Source organism: Impatiens glandulifera, chromosome 4 (assembly GCF_907164915.1).
Source record: "Impatiens glandulifera chromosome 4, dImpGla2.1, whole genome shotgun sequence".
In the NCBI taxonomy this organism is placed as follows: Eukaryota; Viridiplantae; Streptophyta; class Magnoliopsida; order Ericales; family Balsaminaceae; genus Impatiens; species Impatiens glandulifera.
In genome coordinates, this window is record NC_061865.1 from 59,472,066 (window position 1) to 59,483,249 (window position 11,184).

The window sequence follows — 11,184 nt, forward strand, 5'->3', positions numbered from 1 at the left end:
CCACACATAATGATGCAAATAAATTCTTAACAGGCTTATTAGCACCAAAACAATTAGTTTAGCGAAATAAGTTAAATCAAACTAACCCTACAACCCATAATGTCATACTCTTCGAATAATCATTTTTTGCATTCCTTTTCAAATCGAACATTACAATCTCATTTATGTAGCAAATGCGTATGAATCGTATAGTGTGAATGTTTTTGCATGTTGTTTTGTAATTTTCTAATTTAACTAGAATTCATTGGGTGGTTCTTTAGTATGTTAGTGTAATTGTTCTGTTTACACGATTATTTTATATACAAATCTGAAATAATTTATTTAAAAACAAAATCTCATCTTCTCGGGATCATAAAACAATATGTGTGTGTTTTGGATAAATGAGCAAAATTGGTTTGGATGTTAAGGTGCAAAAAAGCTAGAGAAAGTAAAGAAGGAGGTATTGGCCAAAGAAGAAAAAAGAAACATCGAAGAACTTTGCTTTGAAGTTATGAAAACTTGCTTTTACAAGGGCTCTTCTATCCATGCCAATGGATATCTATTTATTCTATTGGCATGGATATCTATTTACCCAATATGGGTTATGTTTGGTAGGTTACTTCCCTTTATGCTTTCCTTTCCTCAATTCCAATCATCAGACTCAATTCCAATCATCAGACAAAGACTTTATGCTTCCCTTCCCTTCCCTCAATTCCAATTATCAGACAAAGACTAAGGAACCATTTCAATCACAAAACAACACATCAATAATCAAACATTCTATTGAATAATTCACTGTTCAATTGTTTTAATATAGAATGAAAAATATCAATTTTTTTCAATGAATGCCCATGTTCTCAACATATTGGGGGGCTTCATTTAAAAATATATGTACATAAGGTAACACATGAGGATTACATAAGAGTTTCAAATTTGAACGAAAACCGGATTTTAACATAGTATAGAAAAGTGCCGCAGGAATATTAAATTTGGCAGTAAATGCAGGTAAGAAATCGGTATATATTTGGAATGGAACCAGTTTCATTAATTAAACTGGTTCCTGATGAGGAGTTGTTACTGCAGGTCCAGGCGGTGGCATTGCTCCAGTTGGAATTGCAGGTCCAGGAGCTATAGTAAATTGCAGACCCCTTCGTTGCCCAGCTTGTATCATATACGCAACTTCACTTGCTGCAAGTGCTTCCGCTGCTTCCTGCTTTTCGGAAAAGTAAAAACAATAATTGTCACAATAAAGATCTTGACTTTTAACCCCCAATGTTACCTCTGCAGTTAAAACTACTGGGTAGAATGCTTGTTTAAATTATGTTCATCTCATAATTGTTATTTAAAATCACTTAATTATTTGATTTCAGCTCTGACATCCAAATGCAATTTTAATCCTGAAAAACTTAATATTTAGATATTTTCATCTGGTTTAATGAGATACTTAAAATTCAGTATTCAGAATTATGAAATGCATTATACATGTACATGAGAAGAAAATAGAATTATCAGATTCTGCTTCGACGGTAATTAGAAAGAACAAAAGTGAGTGACTAAACACGATACCTGTCTTTGACGCCTTTGCTGCAGTATATTGATAGCCCATGCCATAATATAACAGGGAAGAAGAAATCCAACAGCCCTTAGCAGGAAAATCTGTCAAGCCAAAAGTTATTGTGTGAGGCATCCAAGTAACGAGATATATATATATACAGCATATCATACTTACAGAGAAAAAGGCAGATGCATCGTCTTCCTCATTGTCACCGAGGCTGAGAGCATGCCTCAACAGCAGAAGAGCCATTAACTGCCGGAGAATACAAAGATCCAAATCAGAATGTGAGTAGAACCAAATTGAAAAAGTTATTCTTAATTATTCTATGATTTTATTACAGGTCACTTCAATTAGAATTTGAATAAAAGGGCAAATCAACGCTGAGTTGTTCCGACCAGAGCTCATACAATACTAAGAAAGAACTTTAAGAAATCAATCACAGGAAACTAGGATCACAATATCTAACAATGAACAAAGCAATCAGTGTAAATAACAAATATCTTACAATTAGAGCAGCAGAACGGCAAAACGCAGCTCCATTGGCATTTGTATCAGAATATTCATCATATTCAGTTTCCAGGAGATGACGTTCTGCTGCTGCCATTGCCAGAAGTCGAGGATCGTGCAAGTCCAAAGGAGTACCAGAGATCGTCCAACCCGCACTATCACCCAAAACATTAAAATATAAGATGGACATTCAGAATAACAGTAATGTAAGATTAGATGAAGGCTTGTTCAGTTCAATTAGATAAATTACATGAGAAACAATACTTCTATCCCAATCCTACCTATCAATTGCCATTATTATTGTACTAGATGAAGCATTAAAGTAAGAATGGTTCAGAAAAATAGAAAGAATGTCAGAGACTTACTTAATGTCAATAGTGGCATCTTCCACACGAGGTGCAGGAGCAGTATAACCAGGTTGGTAAGGCTGCAAACAAGAGAAACACGTATGCACCACCCAAGAGTTAATTTTTCATGGAAAATACAATAAGTTTCAAATTGGGTATACAAACTAAAGGCAATCACAAAAATGCTCTAAGTTTGAGGAAAATAAAATTGTGGCTGGGCCTGACACAGTTAAAGGACATCTATTAGCACAATTTGAACTTTTCTAAAGAAATTAGAAAACAGAATCAAGAAAAGATTCATTTAAATCTGCAAAATAAATTAAGACCCTCTTTTCGTTCATGCATCAAGAAAAGCTTGGTAAAGAAAAATAAACTGTAGTTTGCACATCAACCATAGAGAAGAAGAGGCATGTGAATTCTATTGAAATGAACCACTTAGAATGCAGTGTGCACATCAACCGTAGTATATAGATATATGAAGCTTAAATGAGTAACTAGAAGAAATAGTGGTACCTTGTGACAGATCTCACAAATTGTATCTCCTTTCTCGTTGCACCAATGCTGGACACACTTCCGATGAGCATACTGAGTAAGATAAAGACATTAGTTGGCACTCAAAAGTGTATCACCATAGGAAATGCATCAACTAGACTTCTGGGAAAATCTACAGCTAAAAGAATGTATGTATACATACAAATAATCATGAACATCAATGATTATAACTGAAACCATGGTCCAAATAAGATACCAATATCAAGTTTAAGGAATTTTATATGTGCTCCGTTTACACCTTTAGAAAAGTTCCCAATTAAATGAATTTTTAGATATTCCCATGCACTTAACAATGGTTCATGAATTAAAAAAAAAAATTGCAACAAAAGGATGAATACCCAAGGCTCTATGGGTTAAGCACAAAGAATTTATCACATAAAACATAGCTAAAGGTACTTAATGAAATTTTGTCCACCTTGAACAACTTAAAAGTGTTAGTCATCATAAGATAATTGGGTCTTCCTTTCTTGGATTCTATCTATTCCTTCATAATAATGTCCCAATGAAAAACAGAAACAAGATTTTATCAACTCCTAGTGATGCATGAAATGGAAAAGAATGATTTTTCGAGAAATATGAAAAATAAGAGACATTGGTAATATGTTTTACATAAAAAATGTATTTCCTGGAATTTCTGAAGAACCTGAAGAAATTTTGTAAATGAAAAGTACATTACAAAGACAAATATCAGACTTAAACATAAAATGGACAACGTATTTATGCACGAGACTTAATTTGCAAATGCAGACATAACATTGATAGGCATATCTGAATAAATTGAGATCCCTCTAAATCCCTTGTATAATATAGTATTTTGTTCTTAGGTAACTGAGGGTAGGGGGGTTGAACTCCTATCATCGTTCCAATTTTGCCACTTTTATCATCCGTGCAGCTGCGAGAGTATGCATATGACATGGTGATATTAAAGAACGATGCAACATGTAGACATAACGTGTGAAATTTCAAGATTCATAAATAAGATTAGCAAAACAACAAAAGATTGAGAAATGAAATCAGCATATAAACAATCTACACTTCAAGACCAGAAATTGTGCACTATAAAATTTCAGATTAGCTACCTGCAAACTGCCTCTACATGAACATGGAATTTCCAGATTCTGTACACTATCTTCCTCTTGACAAATACGACATTCAACTGTCTGAATAAGCGGTTCTTCTTCATCGTCCAAACGGTCATCTACCACATTCTTTATATCAATAATTGAACTCGAAGGATCGACAGCATGAATGCTGCAACCCTCACCGGCAGGGACATCACCCTTTTGTAGCTGTTGCAATTTTTCGGCTTTAATTAGCTCCTCAACACTCAAGATTGAATGATCTCCCATCAGCAATGTTTCAGTGTCTGAATTTCATACAACATAAAAAAAAAACATTCTCAAAATCATGTTCTTTCTAGTTCTACCAGCTAATAAGAGATAAAAGAATAGGTATGAACAAAATGTGGAATGATTTCGATTTCCTCCCGATTGTCGGATTGCTCACCTTAAATGAATCATATACCAATACAAAAACTGGGTAAGCTTTGTAATGAAATGAGGAAAACCCTAATCTAAGCTGATTCTAAACAAAATGATTAAACAAACTATAGACGGAACGAGGAGTGGTTTCCCTAGAATCGATCGATCGATCGATTGATCGGAAATGAGAGATGAATTAGGAAGAATCACCTGAAATTTGCAGGTCTTGGGTCTTGAAGAACAAGTCTTGAAAGAGAAAGAGGTCGTCTTTGTGGGTTCTTCTTCGAAACTGATTGGCGGTGTGCCGTGTTCTCTACAAGCACATATACTTATCTTCTTCTAATCTTACACCAAACTATATTTTATATTATATTTTTTTATTTTTTTTTATTTATTGAATTAATTAAAAAAATATTAATTTTAAAAATTATTACTTCTTGTAAAAAAAAATGTTATAATATGGTGAGTCATTGTCATAATGTCACGAGCAGATTAATTTATTTATTATTGCATTGTCGAGGTTGACTATATCGAAAGTCTTTTTTGTGAAATACTGAAATTTATCGGGTGATGTCTGAGTCTTTAAAAAGTTTGGATTGATATGACAAATTTATATATGTGGTAGAATCTCAATTGTTTTTTGAATGACTATCTGGTTGGAGATAAATCGTCGTACTTCAAATTATCGTAGTCGTTCGATGCGTATCATTAATAATGTTATTATTATTACGTTTTTTTGATATTTTTTTCCGAAAAATCGATGGAATTAATCCGGAGTTAATCGTTATCTCGATCATCTACAGGTTTGATAACCTATTGGTATTGTTGATTTATTTATTTTTACTGTCATTTTTTTTTTCTTTAAAAGTTTGAACTATTCAAATACAGGAATATTGTTCAACCGAAATTAATGACTTTGAGACATATATGTTGACAATTGCAATACTCCTTTTTAAATAAAATAAAATAAAAAATGACTCACATAGACCACATACAAAAGAGACTCATTTTTTAGTTTGTTCTACATGATATCTAAATTTCAACTATTTGAATTGGTATTAAACTAAACCAATGATTAATATTTTATTAAAAGAAAGATGGTGACAATTTGATTTTTTTTTCCAGAAAATAAAAATACTCAATTAAACTAGTTAAGCCATTTATTTTTTTAGGAAACAAGAAACATGTATGAAAGTTTTTAAATTTAAATGTTATTCCAAAATTTAAACAAATAATGAGTTTGGATATATGGTAAAAAATCATCAAAATTATTTAAAATGCAAGTTATAACTAGATTAGTCATAACTTAACATAGGATCTTAATTAAAAATTATTTAAAAAAAAGTCATAACAACATATTATATAAAGTCTTCTCAATTTTAAAATCAACTTTCAGGTAAGATTTATAGTTTCGGGTAATTTCACTTGTATATTTGTTATAAATAAATAAACTAAAAATATCAAGATAAACTATAGAGATTTATCAACATAAATAATGTTCATTTTATGAGTTTATTAAGATAAGATATGAAACGAAATAAAACACATCTTTTGTAATTACACATTTAATTATTTTTTAACTTTTTTTTATTTTAATATAAGATTTCATCTTTTCGTAATAAAAAAAAAAAGATTACATGTAATTTTAAATTTCCCCTTTTACTTTTAAGATTTGACCACTTTTAAAAGTATTATTGACATTAACTCGTTTTGAACATTTTCAAAACTTTAATCCCATTTCAGATACAAATAAACTTAACATCTCAATTTTAAACATCTCTCCATATTTAAAACCCCATTTTGATATTTACCCTAAACCTAAACCATTGTTCAATTCAATCCAGCCGCTTCAAAGATTCAATCTTTACTATCAAGAACCCTTCTCCCCATCAAGAACAAAGGATTTCAAAGTTGTAAAGTAAGAAAAAATGGAGAATCCGAATAGGGTTAGCTTGGGTCCGATGAGTTTCGGATCCTCCATTGAAATGTTCGACTATTTCTACAAACTACTTCATTCTTGGTCAATCGATTTCAACTTCAATGAGGTAAACACATTCTATCTAATTTCATTTGGGTTTTGATGTAAGAATATAGGGTTTGAACTCAAACTTGTGATGATGCAGTATGAACATTTGGTGTTGATGGGATTATTTGAAAAGGGGCAGGAAGTGAAAACTGGAAATGGAATTTGTGGGTTTCAAATAAGACAGCATCCTCTGTATAAAAGCAGATGTTTTTACATGATTAGAGAAGATGGTTCAGTTGAAGAATTCAGCTTTAGAAAATGCATTCATTATTTGATTCCATTGCCTGAGAATATGGTTCCTATATCAGATGTTAACAAGGTATTGAAACGTAAGGTTGAACCGAAAAAGGGTAAATATGTAACCCGACCCGTTTAGTTAAGGGTATCTAAAATTTGGTAGATTGATTCAAGATGTTACTTTTGTTTATGGGTTATTTTGTTTTAAAGTGTTCTTATTCTTAGTTGAAACTTATAGTTTAATGAACATGACACAAAAACAGAGTGAAGAAATTGTCAAATCTTAGTTGTATGTGGATCTTGGAGACATTTTTGTTAATGATATGAACATGTTATGTATATATTCATTCATATTAGGTTTGACAATGTGACAGATTGGATTGGGCGTGTCAAAATATGAAAATGTGTTTCGATCTTGTTCCGGACAACATTGTACCTATTCTTTGGGAAAAAAAATCTTAGGAAGAAATTTAAACTTTTTAAAAATTATGAAAAATAAATATATTGAATTGTGTTTTGTTAGTGTTCAATTGAGATTATGTTGAAAACACATTTCATCCCCAATTAATTAAAGAAAAGTAGTTTCTATTGGAGCAATTCAGATCGAAAACATCCAAATTTGATTGGATCTATTTTTTTTTAGATAAATCAAAATTCAAACAATAAGATTATAATAATTTCAAACAATTTTTTTTTAAAGATTGTCACATTATTATATTCGTCTGAACAGATATTTTTTTATTTTGAATTGAGTCGAAAAGGTGGATGGACAGTCCAAATTGATTTAATGTTCAACCCTAACTAGGTTTCGGTTCGAATCAGTTTATCAAATTAATCTTGGTGTAGAATCAAATACAAAAAGTTTATACTTGACTAGTTAAAAATCTTTCAGAGAATTCTAATTATTTTGGAGATGATATGATAGATTTTTTTCTTTAGTCAATAATAATATATAATTTTATAAAAAAAATGGTTTTCAATCATAAATTGTAATTAATTAATACCAACTTATGATCATCACAATATCTAGATCACCACTGAATTGATTTATAACGTATAGTGAGATATAATTAGAATGTAATTGTTAAGAGATGGCCATTGATTAATTAATTAATTAATGATCTATATAATAATTTATTAAACTTAAAATGATGGAAGCCGGTATATACATTAGATTCATGAATCATAAGAGTAAATAATTTCATTTAAATAAGGTAATAGTAATACCAATCTAATATTACATAAAAAAAAATTTAAAGATTTTTTATTATTAGTGGAAGGTAACACGAACGTAACACCATTTTTTTTAAGATTCGTATTGTTTATAATACTAACATTACGACGTTTTTTCACATTCGTTTCAAAAAGGCGGGAGTGACATTTTATTTTATTTTCTCATTTCATTTTTTTAACTTACCATGATGTACTTAAACGATTCTTGAGCGTTTTAAATATAAATGGACAATTTTTTTTAAACTAACTAAACAAATATTAAAGTCATAAATTCATCCAAATATATTTAAGAAGTTCATAAATTCAAAAGAGAAAAATTAATATATTATGATAGCTCAAATATTACAAGTTTAATTTTTCTTAATAACCTCGCTATCATGTCAATTTCATAAATTCAAAAGAAAAAAAATTAAAATAATATGCAATTGTTGATCCTTGGATTATTAAAACTAAATAATGTGAAATCAAATTTTATTTTTGATTACTTGTCATTATATTTATAACAATTCAATCAAATTTTATATAACAATTTATTAAAAATAAACAATATTAACTAGAATAAGTTATATAATCTAAAATAAATTAAAAGATAAACTCTAGGGATTAAACTTATCAAATGTTAAAAGTATCTTAGTAAGATTAATACACAAATATAATGGGATTATTTGAAAATCATCATCACAAAACAAACCCTAAAGTTAATATGGTTAATTAATTAAGCCTTAGCCGTTTTCTTTTAACCATGAGTGTAGATCGACGGCGCACTATCTCCATGAAGAATTAATATTATTACTTAAGCATTAATGGAAGTCTTTGTTCATAATTATGGCTTCTCCCATTCCCAATTTTAATTCCTTTTTAAACTTAAGTAACCGCAGATAAGTGGTGATGATAATGATCAAATGCTAGTTTAATTCTTTCTCTATAAACTAAATCAAAATCTCTATCAATCTTTATATTATGTAACATATAATTATGATAATTGAAAGTCAGTCTTTGAAGGAGTGGTCATCTAGATATGATGGATTCATTTCCAAAGAAGATGATAATAATAATATTTACCAACAACATTTCTCATTTCCAATGTCCCCACCACTTGTAGTTAATCCTTTACAAGATTTCAGGTAATTCTATTATTTATAACCCTAGTTTTTATCTTACCCTTTTTCTAATTCTTTAAGGATTAGTAGTAGTGATCAGTATTCTACATCGGTGGTGGCGGCAGAGGCGACGGTGTTTCAAGATACTAGTATGGATAATTTTCAATTAACCCATTATCATGATCCATTAGTACTTGATCATCATTTTGGATTACCTTCTCACCCTTTCATTAACAATATTCAAGGTATGTTTCTTTCTACTTCTATGATCTTGTAACAATATTTAGGGTTAATTAGGGTTTGAAGATTTAGCGAATTTATTCAAAATACTAATTTAGATTATCTATTTTGTATTGGGTTGTGCTTGGATTTATTCGAAATACTAATTTAGATTATCTATTTTGTATTGTCTTTGGAGTTATTAGGATAATACAATTTATTCAAACAAAAATATGTTTTCTATTTGTTTTTACTATATTGTATTTCATGAAAAATAGATTTTATTTTTTACTTCATTGGCATGAGTTAGGCCATAACTATTTTTTTTAGTAACCATTTGTTTAAAATTTTCACTTTAAATAATTATGAGTGAATATAATTTGCTATAGTACTATAATAGATATTAAAAATAATTATTTCACTTATTGGCATCAATTTAATGGTAATTTTCATTGATGATATAGATATTGAACCATTAGTTATTTCACTTAAAGTTTTATAGATATTAAAAAAAATAAAAAAATCAGTAACCGTTTTTTTTAATTTAACATAAATTTGAAAGAATGTATTATTTTAAAAAAATGATTTAACAATATTTTTTTTTTTGAATTAAATGATTTATAAAAAAAGTGAAATAAACATTAAACATTCATTAGCAAAATAAAATGTATATAAATATATTAAGCAATGAGATAAACAAATGTTAAATTTGATTATTCAAACTATACTCAATCCAATTCAAATTGGATAGTATAAATTATTATAATTGTTTGGCTTATAAATTGATCAATAGATTTAATAATTTGTTCACACTTAACAATATTATCTATGCAATGCAGAAGATGATTTCTTGATGGGTTACAACATTAATGGACTAGAAGGTTTTTGGAATAATCATGAATCCATTATTCAATATCAAAACACGGTTGATTTCGGATCGATCTCTTCTGACCCGATATTGAACTCCCCACTACTCGATCATCAACTTCTATTGTGTGATAATATATATGATCAAGAGGTTATTAATAACGACGACAACAACAAATGTACTTCGACGAGGAAGACGAATAAGAGGAATAAGAAAATAAGTAGCAAGAAGATTGATGATCATGAAAACACGAGTTCATGTACTCTAAAGAGTGAACTATCGAGAAAGAAAATATCGGAATATTTTTACATGCCAATTACACAAGCTTCGAAAGAGCTTAATGTTGGTTTAACTCTTCTTAAGAAAAGGTGTAGAGAATTGGGTATTCGAAGATGGCCTCATAGGAAGTTGATGAGTCTTCAAACCCTAATCAAGAATGTCCAGGTACATATATAAATCTACTATCTTTTAGGGTTTGTTTGATATATATTGATTAAAACTGAAATGGGTAAATAAAACTGGCAAGGAAATGGGAAGAGGAGAGACTAGTACTGATGAGAAGTTGAAAGAGGCAATTGGGATTCTTGAGCAAGAAAGAAAGTTGATGGAAGAGGCACCAGATTTGCAGCTTGAAGACAAGACAAAGAGATTAAGGCAGGCTTGTTTTAAGGCTAATTACAAGAAGAGGAAGATCATCACCATGAGTACTAGCAGTTCTTCTAATTCTCTAATTCAATCTCCTGGTATTGCTTGTGATGATCAAAAGGATGAAGATGATGAAGAAGAAGATCGTGATTATGAAGAATTCTAGGTAATAATAATAATAATAATAGAAGAAGAATTGAGCTATTGGTATGTTATAATAATGCATTGCATCCTCTTTTGGTTCTCAGATAAAATTTTAATAATATTGCACATTTTTAATTATCTAAAACATCTCAAATTCAAATCTTGATAGTATTATGTCACGGGCAGAAATTCGGTCACCGAAGATTCTCTCGTCCCGCGCGACACTAGACTAAATAATGGGCCGTGACAATTAGCTTAAGATAATATATGGCCTAGATGGGTGAGACCAGA

The 11,184-nt window shown here is 29.8% G+C and overlaps 3 protein-coding genes across 3 annotated transcripts; 2 read left to right on the forward strand and 1 right to left on the reverse strand.

The window, feature by feature from the left end:
* Positions 1 to 743: 743 nt before the first annotated feature.
* LOC124936619 lies at positions 744 to 4,766 on the reverse strand. The gene is made up of 8 exons (XM_047477133.1): positions 4,632 to 4,766; positions 4,020 to 4,306; positions 2,902 to 2,973; positions 2,407 to 2,468; positions 2,040 to 2,196; positions 1,709 to 1,786; positions 1,546 to 1,635; positions 744 to 1,189 (listed from the first exon to the last, which is right to left on the reverse strand). The coding sequence occupies exons 2-8, from the start codon at positions 4,287 to 4,289 to the stop codon at positions 1,028 to 1,030; spliced, it is 891 nt and encodes a 296-aa protein (XP_047333089.1). The 5' UTR covers positions 4,290 to 4,306; positions 4,632 to 4,766; the 3' UTR covers positions 744 to 1,027.
* A 1,523-nt stretch (positions 4,767 to 6,289) lies between these two features.
* Positions 6,290 to 6,984, forward strand: LOC124937077 (protein EMBRYO DEFECTIVE 514-like). The gene is made up of 2 exons (XM_047477591.1): positions 6,290 to 6,466; positions 6,545 to 6,984. Exons 1-2 carry the CDS (start codon positions 6,350 to 6,352, stop codon positions 6,821 to 6,823), a joined length of 396 nt encoding a protein of 131 aa, XP_047333547.1. The 5' UTR covers positions 6,290 to 6,349; the 3' UTR covers positions 6,824 to 6,984.
* A 1,908-nt stretch (positions 6,985 to 8,892) lies between these two features.
* On the forward strand, positions 8,893 to 10,915 carry LOC124935575 (protein RKD2-like). The gene is made up of 4 exons (XM_047476002.1): positions 8,893 to 9,041; positions 9,099 to 9,262; positions 10,076 to 10,548; positions 10,631 to 10,915. Exons 1-4 carry the CDS (start codon positions 8,893 to 8,895, stop codon positions 10,913 to 10,915), a joined length of 1,071 nt encoding a protein of 356 aa, XP_047331958.1.
* Positions 10,916 to 11,184: the final 269 nt, after the last annotated feature.

Coding starts and splice junctions, on each gene's coding strand:
- LOC124936619 (XM_047477133.1), bottom strand. CDS start 4,289: ATGGGAGATCATTCAATCTTGAGTGTTGAGGAGCTAATTAAAGCCGAA. Junction 2,974..4,019: donor CATGTAGAGGCAGTTTGCAG/GTAGCTAATCTG, acceptor TATCTTACTCAG/TATGCTCATCGGAAGTGTGT. Junction 2,197..2,406: donor GATGCCACTATTGACATTAA/GTAAGTCTCTGA, acceptor TTTGGGTGATAG/TGCGGGTTGGACGATCTCTG.
- LOC124937077 (XM_047477591.1), top strand. CDS start 6,350: ATGGAGAATCCGAATAGGGTTAGCTTGGGTCCGATGAGTTTCGGATCC. Junction 6,467..6,544: donor TCGATTTCAACTTCAATGAG/GTAAACACATTC, acceptor GTGATGATGCAG/TATGAACATTTGGTGTTGAT.
- LOC124935575 (XM_047476002.1), top strand. CDS start 8,893: ATGATAATTGAAAGTCAGTCTTTGAAGGAGTGGTCATCTAGATATGAT. Junction 9,263..10,075: donor TTTCATTAACAATATTCAAG/GTATGTTTCTTT, acceptor TATGCAATGCAG/AAGATGATTTCTTGATGGGT. Junction 10,549..10,630: donor CCCTAATCAAGAATGTCCAG/GTACATATATAA, acceptor AAAACTGGCAAG/GAAATGGGAAGAGGAGAGAC.